General features: G+C 44.5%; 1 protein-coding gene across 1 annotated transcript; it reads right to left on the bottom strand.

Annotated features, from left to right (window-relative positions):
- Positions 1–11016: 11016 nt before the first annotated feature.
- LOC127057053 (olfactory receptor 52P1-like) lies at positions 11017–11955 on the bottom strand. Its single transcript, XM_050965722.1, has one exon. It carries the CDS (start codon positions 11953–11955, stop codon positions 11017–11019), a length of 939 nt encoding a protein of 312 aa, XP_050821679.1.
- Between the last annotated feature and the right edge of the window lie 3168 nt (positions 11956–15123).

Below are 15123 nucleotides of genomic sequence, written 5' to 3'. Positions count from 1 at the left end.
TCACCAAGGGCCATGGACTTTAATCCTGTCTGACAAGAGGGTGAAAGGATATCTCCTCATTAATCGAGCGTTCTCTGTCCCAGTTTGGCTGAGCTCAGAATTGTGGAAGTTCACAGTCTTATCACTTCGTCACCAAGCACTGCTCTCCCTGTTGCTGAGTTCTCCCTCTCTGACCATCACCTGACCTTTTTCAACATCACCAATCAGCCCCCATCCCTAAATACCCTCTCATTCACACTTTGCATGACTTCCAGACCACAAGAAGATACTGCAGCTTTCTAAAGCAAGATGGCTTTCCATTAGTTCCTGTGTAATAAATGGAAGCTACACTTTCTGATAGCCAAGACAAATAAACAAACTACAAATGCTGAACTTCTTTACCATATGTGCAGTGCTCTGGTGCAATAAAATTACCTGATTGTTGTACATCCAATATTTCAAGAAGCCTGGATGATAAAACATGTGTTTCAGTTTGAAAGTGCTAATACACAAAAGCTACTGTAGGAATTGAGGACATTTGACTGTCAAGAGTTGTGAAACCGTGCATTATTGATAATGGGACTGCTGTGTTAAACTACAACATCATCTTTGTGTCAAATTGCATGCTGCTTTGTGCAGTCGATTTTGAAGTCAATTTTAGGTGTAGTTTTCAAAACACACACTACCCATTCCTGTTGTCAAAGAGGTCAAGGGTAGGTGGTCCTGCTAGTGAAGGCAGGGGGCTGGACTCGATGACCCTTCAGCATCCCTTCCAGTTCTATGAGATAGGTATATCACAATATATATATTAGAAAAAAGGTGTCGAGATTTCATCTTGGAGTTTGTGAAACAGATGAAACAGGGATTGCCACCAAACATCCAGGTGATTGAATTGCTTGCAATACAAAAACCTTCATGATCTAGATTACGCAATCTCTCATTTTTGCCATTGTTTTGTGGAGACCTTGGACAGTTGGAGGAGCAGTGGAGAGTTTTGCTTATGTTTAACTGGCCTCATACTCAGAACAATCAAATTGAGCATGTTTGAGTTGAATTACTCAAACACACGAATGCCGCTGAAGACAAAGACTTTAGTGAACTTTGCTTATTTGCTCTTTTGTTTCCGTCACTACCTTTTAGCAATGCTGCACTTGAAAGACTGTTTTCTCAAATGGACTTGATAAAAACAAAACTGTGCAACAAGATGGAAGAGGAACTTTTAGAAAACATTCTTCGTGTTAGGGTGTATATTGCTGACCTGAACGTATGAGCTAGTCTAATTACAGCTCACCAATGATCTGATAAGAAAATATTTAGGTTCTTGTCCCAATTCAGGCAACAGGCTTAGAGAACTCAGAGAGTTCAGTGACGTGAACAGACCCTCCGGTTGTGTGTGGCAAGGAGACTTATACTGAGGACAATACCAGAATATTAAAATCGTTATTACAATGAATGAAAAAATAATCAAAGATATAAAACACAGAGTCACAAAGAAGTAATAGTTCTATGACCCCCGGTGGTAACATTCCTAGTCTAAAAGACTACTTAAACTAGCAGACTCACATCCTTCCCTGAAGACCTGGTCGTGGGAGACAGAGGACCAACCTCACCTCTGGAGTGTCTGATGAATTCGATAGTCCAGGTTTCCCAAGCTGATGGGGCTTAGGTTTGAATGTTAAGTAGCTAAGCTATGCAGAAAGCTGAGCTGATAGCTTGATAGAAGACAGAAAGAGTGACCTTCCTGCATGGTTTTTTAGCCTTTTATAGGGTCCTGGCACTGCATTAATCAGAGCACAATCTACCATGCCCAAATCATATTTCTTCAACCAGGCGAATCTTTGGGTACACTTACGCTATAGGCTAACATATGATATATATTCATAATGCTAATATCAATGATGTGATCCCCAAAACCTTTGGCCTAACTTATGACTTTTATGATTTCCATATTCTGTGGTGTACCCTGCTGTTACCGGTCTGTAAATATATTCAATTTTTCTGTTTGGTTCCCCATTCAATTCCCCAAAAGTCAAAAGGGGTAACTGTTAGGCCATTTATCTATACCAAATGTTATAAATTCACATACTAACTTGCTCTAGCTAATCATGCAGGATACAGGCCTGTAGGTTCCTTGCATTACAGCCAAGTATGATGGATAGCTATTATGAATAACATATACTGGAACTCAACATAAACAAAAAACTAAGAAAATAATATAATCAATCAAACAAATAAAGAAAACGCATTCTGCAATATAGCAAGCTAGCAAACTGGCCTTATGGGCTACAGATCCCCACTTTGATGGGGTGATTGCATAAAAACCCCATCACATAGATGGTGGGCGTGGATAGCGGATATGTGGAGAAATGCCATGAGTGCAGGGGACTGGGCATGATGACCTCCTGAGGTCCATTCCAGTCCTATGATTCTATGTTCCACATTAATTTCCACCTCTTCGGGTGGAGGCAAGATGTCAAAATGATGTTCTACCTCCTGATATTATGGTTACATATTCAACAGCATCAATAGCTGTTGCCTGTATGAGCAATTCCTCTCTTTCTTTTCATTTTTTAATCTTGAATTGTATATATCCTAAAATAATTCCTATTGCAATACCTTCGACAATAATTCATCCCTTTAATCCAACTTCTTCCCTGGGAGGCATTTACTGCTTGATCTCCCCATCTAATAATTGGATAATAGCTTGTTTAGTCTCATCCATGTCTTTCATAATTTGAATGGGGTGTGTTTCCTTTCGAGTTAATAATTGTTTTAATTGTCAATATTGGAGTGGTTTGGACAATCAAGTCCTGATTAAAGTGATCAGATAAAATAACAATAGTGTTTTCAAAGGCAGGAACAGGGGAAATTACTTGGTTTCCAATTGACGTGAACTGCTTTGGAGTAAAAAAACCTCAGAAATTCAGATATGTGACCTGGCGCTCCAAGGATCCAGTGAAGGAAATGGTTGCAACCCTCAAGTGAATTTGATTTTTATCTCACTTTGTTGCTAATGTGGATGAACTCCTGTGGGGAATTTTTTTTTTAAATCAACTCTACTAGGTATCTAACAAAAGCTTTCATTTATTACTTGATATACAGACCAATGTGTTAATAACAACCTTTTGTTTCAATAGATTGGGCTACCTTGGGGTTAGTGTTTTAAGTGACTTTGGGCTACTAATGCAGTAGAAATCTGGCAACCCCAGAACCAGAGGATCAGGGAAGAAGTCCCGAAAGCAGAACTGGGTCAGAGGCAGAGCAGCGGTGCTGAGGCAGAGCTGGGGAGCTGCAGCTAGAGCAGACCAGAACTGGGAGCTGCGCTGTCACAGACCAGCTGCGCCAACATGGAGCCAGGGCTGACCTACAGAGGGAAGCTGTGGGGCCTGAACCAGGATACTGGATGCCAGCCGTGCCACAAGTAACATGGCAGCTGAACATGATGAGTAGCTGGGGAGAGCAAGGTGGGGCCATGGGCAGAGGATCCAGCACAGGGAGATGTTGCTAGAGCAGAGGGCTTTGAAGGCTGGACTCAGAAGAGGGGACATGAATCTGATTGGAGGGGAGAAGGGTCCTGCCACTTGGAGCCTGAGTTTCTGACCCATGGTATTACCGCAGCACAGCCAGGGCTTGGACAGGAGGCCTGGGACATGTAAGGAACAGACTGCAAACTTTCCTTACACCCCAGAGATGGCTGTTTGTGGTGTTTCCCAGGCCCATAAAGTGGGATCCTTCTTTCCTTGAATTTTTCCTATTTGTTCCTTATTTTTATTACCTTTGCTGTTTAGTACATTGTATGTGGTTTGAACGTCATGCAGTGATTAGCTGGTCAGGGAAGCAGCTGGTACGTAGAGAGCACTCGGAGTCGGGACTCCCTAGCTCATGTCCCGTGTGATCCCAATGTGACTTGGAGTCAAACCCAGGGTCGGCCTTTGATGTTGGCAATCCGGGTAATGGCCCAGGGTGACCTACTGAAGGGGTCCAGTTTGATACCTGCCACGTGATGTGACCTGCGGACCCAGAGCCATCTGGGCTTTCAGAGGCGGTTAACCAGCCAGTCAGGAAAGAGACATGAAGCGCTGGAGCATGTAGATACAAGCTGCAGCTCAAGCAGGCAGGCACTCACCCACGTAACTCCTCCAATGGGAGCAGGGGTGTTCAGGGCTCCCCATTCTCCTGGGACAGAGGACACCTGCATGAGAAGCCATGTCTGGAGTGGAAAGCAGGTTGAAGTGCCTGGAGTGGGAAGTAGGAAGTGGGAAGTGGGGTTGTACCCATCTGTAGCTCCTAGGAAGTGGAGATTTTTTTTCTGAGACATGTGGGACTTGGAGCAATGTCAAGGCTATTGTTTACTTTACACTCCAGTGTCTTCCATGCATGGTTCTCCCATGTCTCGATCACGATGTGTTTCGTAGCACCACCACCAGAAGAGTAGACCCCCAAATACAAGAATCTAGATAGCAACATACACAGCCAGGACCACATCACAGGCAGGGCTGTTGGACATCTGCTGACAGAGGACTCTGCAGCACAAAACAAAAGTAAACTATTCCCCCCACCCTGCCTCCAAGAGGGAGGGAGTGGTAAAGCATTTCAGAGCTCACATTTATTCAGTCTCACTGATGTCTGAATCATGTTTCTTCCAAACTGGGATTATCTGGGACTGATGTGAGGGCCGAGCATTTGCCCATGACAACTAGGGTCATTTATTGCATTTATTTCACTTTCTGCTGTTTTAATTTCAGCAATTACTTGGGTTACATTTACATTTTCATCTGGGACCATTTGAGCTTCCTCTATTACCTCCAACTCTGAACTTAACTCCTCCTCTTCTGACTCCTAGGAATTAGTTGTCAGGTCACTACCTGTTTGTACTTCGGATTTCCATTTCCCATGAGTATTTACGCTCTCCTCCTCCAGGAACCAAAAATAGGCAGCCCTCTCGTCTAAGACTGACTGGGATGGTTTCCCTTCCATCGTTTTAGCTGTGAGGAGTGAAACCACTTCCTTATGTCTTTCTTTCCTGATCGAATTTCCAGCTGATAGACAGTGGGACTGGCCTTGTTACAGATTCTAACAGGTCCTGCCCAAATGAGACTGAGATTATGTGCTTTTTCTTTTACTTGTCGATACATAACCGTGTCTCCTACCTGCCATTCTTGAGGATTTAGGACTGGACCCATTCTTTTGTCCATTTTCTGTATGCTGATGGGTGTCAGCAACAGCTGTTAACAGCTGCTGCATCCATTGGTCCATGAAGATGCAGGGTTGTAGGTTGTCAGGTGGTCCATCCACCCACCACTGTTCTGGGAGACACACATCTCTCCCAGTCATCGCCTTGATTGGAGTTACTCCATGCGATGCCACGGACCCCCTGATAGCCTCCAGGATGAACGGCAGCCTGTGGTCCCAATCCTTCCTTTGCTGGTTTACTGCTTTTCTGAGAGCTGCTTTGAGAGTACGGTTAGTTCGCTCCACTTGGCCTGAACTTTGGAGGTGTCCAGCTATATGGAGCCTTTGTTTAATTCCAAACAATTGGCAGATTCCTTTTGTGGTTTCCCCAACAAAGTGGGGCCTTGATCTAAATCAGTTTCCCTCAGGGTGCCCTGAGCTGTGGTTTGAGCTGTGTTATTTTGAGTAGAGATGGCCTCAGTCCATTTAGCAAAGGGGTCAACAATCACCAGACAATACTGATTACACCTTGGTGTCTTGGGTAGGGGCCCAGTCAAATCAATTTGCAGTCCGGCCCATGGCCCCTCTATTCTCTGATGTCTCAGAGGTCCTTTGATTATTTGGGGATCGCATTATTGGCTGCACATGGCAGACAGTTATTTACAAACTGCTCCACATTGCTGCTCATGTGTGGCTACCAGCCAGCAGCCTGCAATCGGGTTAAGGTTTTCTCTACTTCTAAATGTCCCCCATCATGAGCTAGGGAAATCAGTTCTGTTCTTAAGGCTGCAGGAACCACCCAGACTGCTTCTGGTTCCCCTTCCTTAGTTGTAGAATTAATTTTGATTCATTCTGCCACACTTTCCAGTTCCAGCGCTTTCCCTTTGTCACTAATTCTGCCAGGCTGGGATCTTGGCTTTGGATGGTTATTAAATCTATTTGAACGGAGTCTCTTTTTTCTGTCTGCTGCTAAAGGAGCTATACCTCCCACATTTCCTGGCTGCCACAATTTTCCTTCTCTAGCCCCACTCCTTGCTTCCTCATCTGCCCAATTATTCCATTTTGACTTCTCAGTCACCTTCTGGTGTGCTCTGACTTTTCCCAAGTGTATCACGGTATCCCGGGCCTCCGCCAACACCCACACGTATGTCAGTTTGTCAGCATGGGCTATGGGTTTCCCGTCTGCAGACCTCATCCCTCTCTTTTTCCATTCAGGAACCCATTCCACCAGGGATCGAAGGACCCCGTCTGAGTCTGTGAAAATGGCTGACTCCTGGGTGGTGGAAGTATTCTCGAGGGCTACTGCTATAGCCAAAATTTCAGCTGCTTGGGCAGAATATGGTGCACACTGTCCCCTCAGCACCTCGCCCGTGGGCACTTGTACAGCAGCGAAGCCCACATGTGGATGGCCATTTTCATAGAAACAAGAGCCATCTGCAAACCAAACAATGTCTGCTCCTCCTAGCATCTCACTCAGCACGGCCGCTCCCTCGAAGAGTGATGGTACTTCAGGCAGTGGCTCAGGTAATAGGCATTCGTGCTTTTTCCCCTCTATCAGGAGGTCTTAGGGTATTGGGGATAGCGCTGTTTTTTTTTTCCATATTTACATTTTTGTATAACAAAGCCAGGATCCATCCTCAGGCAGTAGCTCAAGTAACGGGCATTCGTGCTCTCCCCCTTCTCTCAGGAGGCTGTAAGGTATTGGGGATAGTGCTGTGTTTTTTTTCCATATCTACATTTTTGTTTAACAAAGCCAGGGTCCATTTTGCCACTCGAGGGCTAGATACGTGGCCACTGTTGATTTTATCAGTGAGTACATACTTCCCTGGGGAGTGGGTTGTTTTTAGTAACACAAGGAACAAACTTAGCAGGTATTCCCAATGCTGTAGTGTTCAAACGACCAGGACCTCCTCCTCACATGGGGTGAATCCCTTCTCTGTCTCACTCAAGGTCTTGGGGCATAAGCTACAGGTCGGAGATCTGTCCAATGGTTCTGGCTTAGCGCAGCTCCCAATCCCTTGTCTGTAGTTACCAGTTGTAATACAAATGGTTTTCCTACCCAAGGATATGATAGGACTGGGACTTGGGCCAAGGCTTGTTTCAGCTGGGCCATGTCCTCCTGCTGCTATAGGCCTCAGTTCCATTCTGCCCCTTTCTTTAACAATTCATGCAGCAGGGCTGCTTTTTCCACAAACCCTTCCATAAAATCTCAGGAAAAGTTAATCAGGCCCAGGAAGGATCTCAGAGTGCTTACATCAGTGGGGGCTGGGAGTCTGGGGATCAGCTCAACCCTCTGTTGGTCAGAGGAGCGCTCTTCTTGTTCTCGGGTTACCCCAAGATAGTGTACCTGCTGGGAGCACAGTTGGGTCTTCTTTGGGATTACTTGAAACGCTGTTCCCTGACTCTTTTGCAGCACTCTGTCCAACACCTTTAAATTTTCCTCCTGGATCTGTGTGCAGACCAGGACATCATCCACATAAGAAATCACACTGTCCCTTTCAGGCATTCCCTCTTTTGACAGTTTGAAAACATGCCAGAACACTGCTTGTGTTTGGCAGATTCAATTCATTTTGGAAGATTTTTTCATATAGCACACGCCCACCACAACATCATTCTTGTTGCTCTCGCCTCTAAACTTAACCCAAAGACTCTCAACAGGCTTTTCTCCAGTTTCAAACTAGAGCTCTGAGCAGTCATACCACTGTCTTACATACAATGCAACTCCTTCACCTTTCCTTCCTGAACAGCTTATACCCATCCATGACAGTCATGTGAACTGCCCCAAGTTTCTGTTATTCCAAACACATCATAGTTCCATGATTGTGCCAGGACTTCCAATTCTTCCTGCTTGTTTCCCAGGCTTTTTGTGTTTATGTACATGCACCGAAGAAAACTAGCCGATTGCCCTACTTTCCCAGTATGAATCAAGAGGCTTCCCATCTTCTACCCTCCTCCTTGTGTTTCCTCCTGGTATCCTACTCCCCTACTCATCTCTGGGCTTAGGTCACTATCCCTGGTGAACCTAGTTTAAAGCCCTCCTCACTAGTTAGTAAGCCTGCCCACGAAGATGCTCTCCCCTCTCATTGTTAGGTGGATATGTACCCGTAATGCCTATGCTACAGATATATCAGGAGGTAGAATATCATTATGAATATAGAATCATAGGACTGAGAGGGACCTCAAGCGGTCATCTTGTCCAATCCCCTGCACTCATGGCATGTCTGCACACATCCGCTATCCACCCCTTCATCTATGTAATGGAGGGTTTATGCAATCCATCAAAGGGGGATTTGTAGCCCATATGGCCAGTTTGCTAGCTTGACATATTGGAGAATGTATTTTCTTTATTGATTTGATTGATTATATTATTTTCTCAGCTTTTTGTTGATGTTGAGTCCCAGTATACGTTATTCATAATAGCTATTTATCATAGTCGGCTGTAATGCAAGGAACCTACAGACCTGTATCCTGTATATTAGCTAGAGCAAGTTAGTATGTGAGTTTACAACCTTTGGTACAGATAAATGGCCTGCCAGTTACCCCTTTTGACTTTGGGGAACTGAACAGGTAACCGAGCAAAGAATTGAATATGTTTACAAAAGATCTGGAACAAATCGGTAACTGCAGGGTACACCATAGAATATGGAAGTCATAAGAGTAATAAGTTAGACCAAAGGTAACAGTTTGGGGGATGAGATAATCAATATTAATATTATGAATATATGTCATAATATGTTAGCCTATAGAGTAAGTGTACCCAAAGATTTATCTGGTGGAAGAAATAAGATTTGGGCATGGAAGATTGTACCCTGATTATTGCAGTGCCAGGACCTACAAGAGGGCAAACAGCTATGCAGGAGGGTCAGTCTTTCTGTCTCCTATCAAGCTATCAGCTCAGCTTTGCAATACAGCTTACACTCAAACCTAATCCCTACTAATTTGGGAAACTTGACCCTTCAAATTCATTGGGCATTCCAGAGACAAGGCTGGTCCGCTGTTTCTGTGACGTTCCCCTCTGGTGTAATCCAGACCGGTGCTCTGCTAGGTCAATCCAATCTTTGGAAGCCAGCCTTAACCTGCTCTGCTGTGAGAACCCCTGCTTCTGGGCTGTTCATGTACAGTCTCTGCCATGTAAGCTACTCCTTGGATTGTGCAACAGAATGACACTAGCCAATATCTCCAATCCTAGACACAACCCTAGGAACCTCCATTTTGCAGTGTCCAGTTATTCCTGGATGCTGCAAGCTTATATGAGTTCATCAATTTAAAAAAGAAATTGATATGTACCAGGCTTGTTATCCCAAGGGGTGTCTATGACATGCTTCAAACCAAACGCACTGCGTCAAGTAGAATAAATAAACAAATTTATTAACTACAAAGATAGATTTTAAGTGATTATTAATCAAAACATAACAAGTCAGATTTGGTCAAATGAAAAGCAAAATGCATTCTAAGCTGATCTTAACACTTTCAGTGCCCTTACAAACTTACATGCTTCACACTACAGACTGGTTGCCCTTCAGCCATGCTCTCCCCTTTGATCATTCATTTTAATAAAGAACTTAACATTCTGGTAATGTCCTCAGCATAAGTCTCCTTCCCACACACACCATGAGGGTCTGCTCACCTTGTTGAACTCTGAGTTTTCTAACCCTGTAGCCTGAACTGGGACAAGAACCTACACATCTTCTGATCAGATCATTGTCAAGCTGTAATTAAACTAGCCCATACATTCAGGTCAACAATATACACCCTAACACGAAGAATGTTTTCTAGTAGTTCCTCTTGCATCTTGTTGCACAGTTTTGTTTTTATCAAGTCCATTTGAGAAAACAGTGTTTCATCTGCAGCATTGCTAACAGGTAGTGACAGAAACAAAAGAGCAAATAAGCAAAGTTCACTAAAGTCTTTATCTTCCACGGCATTCGTGTGTTCGAGTAATTCAACTCAAACATGCTCAGTTTGATTGTCCTGAGTATGAGGCCAGTTAACCAAAAGCAAAACTCTCCACTGCTGCTCCAACTGTTCAAAGTCTCCACAAAACAATGGCAAAAATGAGAGATTGCGTAATCTAGGTCATGAAGGTTTTAGTATTGCAAGCAATTCAATCACCTGGATGTTTGGTGGCAATCCCTGTTTCATCTGTTTCACAAACTCCAAGATGAAATATCAACACTTACTCTTGACCTCTTTGACAACAGGAATTGGTAGTGTGTGTTTTGAAAACTGCACCTAAAAGCGACTTCAAAATCGACTGCGCAAAGTGGTAAGTAATTTGACACAAAGGTGATGTTATAGTTTAACACAACAGACCCGTTCTCAAAAATGCAGTTTCACATCTCTCACCAATAAGCTTTAGTAAAATGTCCTCAATTCCTGCAGCAGGTTTTGTGTATTAGCACTTTAAAACTGAAACACTTGCTTTGTCATCCAGGCTTCCTGAAGTATTGGACATACAAAAATCAGGTAAATTTTGTTCAGCAGATTTTATTTGTCTTGGCTATCAGCAAGTGTAGCTTCCATTTCTCACACAGGGACTAATGGAAAGCCACCTTGCTTCAGAAAGCTGCAGTATCTTCTTGTGGTCTGGAAGTCATGGAAAGTGTGAATGAGAGGGTGTATAGGGTTAGAGGCTGATGCATGACATTGAAAGAGTTCAGGTGATGGTCAGATAGAGGGAACTCAGCAATGAAGAGAGCAGTGCTCAATGATGAAGTGATAAGATGCTAAGTGTCAGAAGCTTCTCAGACTGTGAACTTCCAAAATGCTGAGCTCAGCCAAACTGGGACAGAGCATCCTTGAATAATAAGGAGATATCCTTTCCCCCTCTTGTCAGATAGGATTAAAATCAATGGCCCCCGGTGATCACATTCTGCAGATGTATTTAACCACTTTGTCATGAAGCTCTTTGGTTTTGACCCCATTAATGATAGGGTTGAGCATGGGGGGGACGAGGAAATAGACATTGGCCAAGATGATGTGAACATGGGGAGCAATGCCATGACCAAACTCATATGTCAGGTTAGAGAAGAGGGAGGGAGTATAAGACGTCAGCATCACACAGATGTGGGCTGTGCAGGTGTTGAGGGCTTTCTGATGCGCTTTCCTGGAAGAGCTTCTGAGGACAGCCCTGATGATCAGACCATTGGACAGGGCAATGAGTGTCAGGTCTAACCCATTGACTACAAACACTATCAACAAGTTGTACGTCCTGTTAACAGTGATGTCCCCACACGACATCTTTGCCACAGCCATGTGGTCACAGTACATATGGGGGATAATGTGGTTTGCACAGAATGGCTGCCTGCTCAGGAGCAGGGATGCAGGCAGAACAAAGAGAACAGCTGTTATCACACCCAGGAGTCCTAGCTTAGCTATTCTTTTGTTAGTGAGGATGATGGAGTATCTCAGACGGTTACATATGGCAAGATAGCGGTCGAAGGCCATTGTCACAAGGACAGCTGAGTGCATAACACTAACAGCATGATAAAAGAGCATCTGCGTGAGGCAGCCACCCACTGTAATACCTTTCAAATTGAACCAAAATATAAACAGTGCTTTAGGCACAATGGAGGTAGATGTGCCAATGTCTGTGAGCTCAAGCATACAGATCAGCAGATACATCGGTGTGTGCAGAGTCTCCTCTTTGCCTACAACAAACAGAACCATGAAATTTCCCAACAGGCCAGTAAGGTAGAGCATAGAGAAAGGGATGGAAATCAGGACATGGGCAGCTTCCAGGCCAGGGATGCCCATTAGGATGAACATTGAAGGGTCAGAGGGGGTGAGGTTGAATGATGCCATGAGGTGGTCAGTCCGTTGATTGGGCTTAGAAATTCTCCAGGTGCCTGTGAAGGGAGAGAAGCACAGGTGATGGGTATTACACATGTTCTAACAAGTAGTACAGTAAATATTCCTGGCCAATGGGAGTGCAGAGCCGGTGCTTGGGGCGGGGGCAGCACACGGAGCCCCATGGCCCCCCTGTCTAAAAACTGGACCCACTGGTTTAACATCTGTGTCCTGGGTTTAACATCTGTGTTTCCATGGCCCACTGTTCCAGGAAGCTGCCAGTGGCTCCTGCAAATGGCAGCTGTATTTATCTAGGCCTTCACATGTTCCAGGATTGCCTGCTCTTATTATATAATGTGCAGTCTTCTCAGCTTGCTCGTTGTTCCTGTGTAACAGCCCCCGAAGCCACACAAACTGTGCATGGGTGTAACAAGAGTATTTACCTTTCTCTGTGTGAGATTTCTCACCAGTGAGACACAGTTACTGGTCAAGGGAGCAGGTATGACGGAGGCACCTTACCCTGTGCAGAGGAAGAACTGTGGGGAGCGTGGAGCGGCTCAGAGGTTGTGGGAGCCAGGGATGAATGGACAGCATGGAGAAGACACGGGCGACTATAGTAGGAAGAGAGCCTATCATATATTCACAGTTAAGGTGACGATCAGTTAGAAACTACTGTCAGCTAAGTTAAACTTGGCTACTATGTAAAAGCAACTGTGTTATTGCTGTACATCATTTACAATTTGCATAACATTACCAAACTCCGTAACCAACACACAGGTTAAAAAAATCAACAAACGAATGGTAGCAAACAACATGGATGCATGGAAAAAACAAATTGATATAAAAATTAAGTTACATAGTAATTACAAATTGGATAAATAAGTTCCCTGGTAGTACCAGTCACACTCTGGGGTCAGTGACACTGAGTCCTAATTAAGGCACATGTTATTTAAAACAATCTTGTTCAGTGTCTATGTACCAACACTAAATCCTAACATAGCAATATTTATTAAATTGGTTACTGTCCGTTCAGTAGGTTATCTGAAAGACAGCATCCATAAGAGACAACTGGATCTATGTCAGCTATGGGTAGCTTACAGAGCAATGCAACCCATAAAACAGAGAAGCTAGCCGTTCCTGTTTTCTGCCCAGTACAATTTACCAGAGGGTAACAACCAGCAGTGAGGGTAACCTACAACACGAATGGACAGTACTGTGCAGTAACTAGTTGCAAGACATATATATATATATATATATATATATATATATATATATATATATATATATATATATATATATATATATATATATATGCCTCATTTGTAGTGTCACTACTCCACATTTCTCTTTTACTTCTCCTGCACACAGCACTGTGAGACACACTATAAATATGTCTCTTCCAGTATTTCAGAACACTCAGCCTAGTACTAATAATAATCCAGGTGGTAATTGTAAGTGCCCTAATGGAACTGTGTTGCTATCTGCAGTACCACAAGCGCCAAACTATGCCACTCAGACTGGAAAATGATTGTTATGCTTGGATATAAAGTGCTGTCCTGTGTACGCACACATATCCATATGTAACATACACATATATACACCATATCCATATCCTTATCCATATTATCCATTGGTAAATAAAATCTGTCCATCAGTTGTATGAAGGAATGTACAGACTAAGGAACAGATGGGGCACAACTGTATGGATGGGAAAGTAATGTGGCCACATAACAGTGTTTAGCACAGTGGGCCATCTTCAGTCCATGCATTATTCTCTTCCAACATGATGGGTAAACAAATAGTGGAGGAATGTAGTAGGAAGAGAGCCAGAAACATAAATCCTTGTATCAGAGGCCTGGTATGAGGCCTGAGCTAAAGTAGTAGTCAAAGCTTTATTGATAGAAAGCAAAGATAATCTGTTAGCAAGAGGCACTGGCCACTCCTAAAAGATAAGGTCAGGATGACAATACATAACTAGCCATGTCAGGGGATTGTACTTATCTATGTCAGAGGGGCAGTACGTAACTTGGTTGTGTTGGAGTACCAAGATGTCTCTCAGAGGGAGTGGCTTTGTCTAGCCTGGGGGGAATGTAAAGTCCCACCATGCACTGAGCTGGTCCATTCTGACGGGCACACATGTATTAGTGGTCTGGTAGAGTATGTGGGATACTAGTACCATGCTTTGTTGACAATAAAGCTGGCTGGGTGCCTTCGTACCTTAGCAGATCTTGTGGTCATTGGATGGTTCGCTTGAGGTCTGCCGTGCCAACTGTCTGTGCAGAGCTGGGACAGCACACAGGGAGAGCACGCACACATAGCCCAACATCTAAGCACAGCGACCAGTGTGCTGTTGGAATCGAGGAAGCCTGGGATGGGGAGGGAGAGTGCAGATAGGGGGTCAGAATATGCTGGGAGTTAAGATCGATGGTTCTTTCCATTGAAATGCCTGAAGTTACATAAAAAACATTCAACAATCACAACTGGAAACAAACTGAGTGAAAGTTGTGACACCCAGGCTGCAGTTCTGTGGCTAGCCAGGGGAAAGAGACCTTGAGACCAGCCCACGTGCACTCAGGGTCAGTAAAGGCCCCAGCAGTGGCCTTTGATCATGAATCACAGGCTGCCTGCCTGTCTGTGTTCACCCCACTCCCTGCCCTCACTACCACCAGCGCTGCCTGCCTGTCTGAGAACACTCCTACCTGCATCACAACCCCAGCGCTGCTGCTTCTCTGTGTACACCCCTCTGCCTGCCTCAAAGCCTGCAGCACGGCCCACCTGTCCATGTACCCCCTGCCTGCCCCCACAACCACCAGTGCCGCCTATCTCTTTGTACCGCATTTCTGCACCCACAAATTCCAGCCCTCTCACACAGTGATACCCCTCACTCAGGATGCAAACCAGGAGGCAGATTGCACAGTGAGAGCTCCTAGAAATAGCTCCACAGACTGGATTAAACTCAGTGTCTGCCTGCACTGGGGAAAAGGGGGAGATCAGCCTGAACTGCCTTTCTGGGGCTGAAGTGAACCCCAGCAGCAGCTCAGTCTGTGCAGGGAAGGAGAGAGGGACAGAACTGGTGGGAGGGAGAGAGGATGCGGAGACTAAAAGGAGCCAACTTGAGTAACTCTTCCTCAAAAAAACACAGAGCTTTAACATATTGCAGCGCATTAGAAATGCAGACACCCC

Source organism: Gopherus flavomarginatus, chromosome 1 (genome assembly GCF_025201925.1).
Source record: "Gopherus flavomarginatus isolate rGopFla2 chromosome 1, rGopFla2.mat.asm, whole genome shotgun sequence".
NCBI lineage: Eukaryota > Metazoa > Chordata > Testudines > Testudinidae > Gopherus > Gopherus flavomarginatus.
Note: the sequence above shows the minus strand (reverse complement) of the source record. Positions and strands in the feature narration are given on the sequence as shown.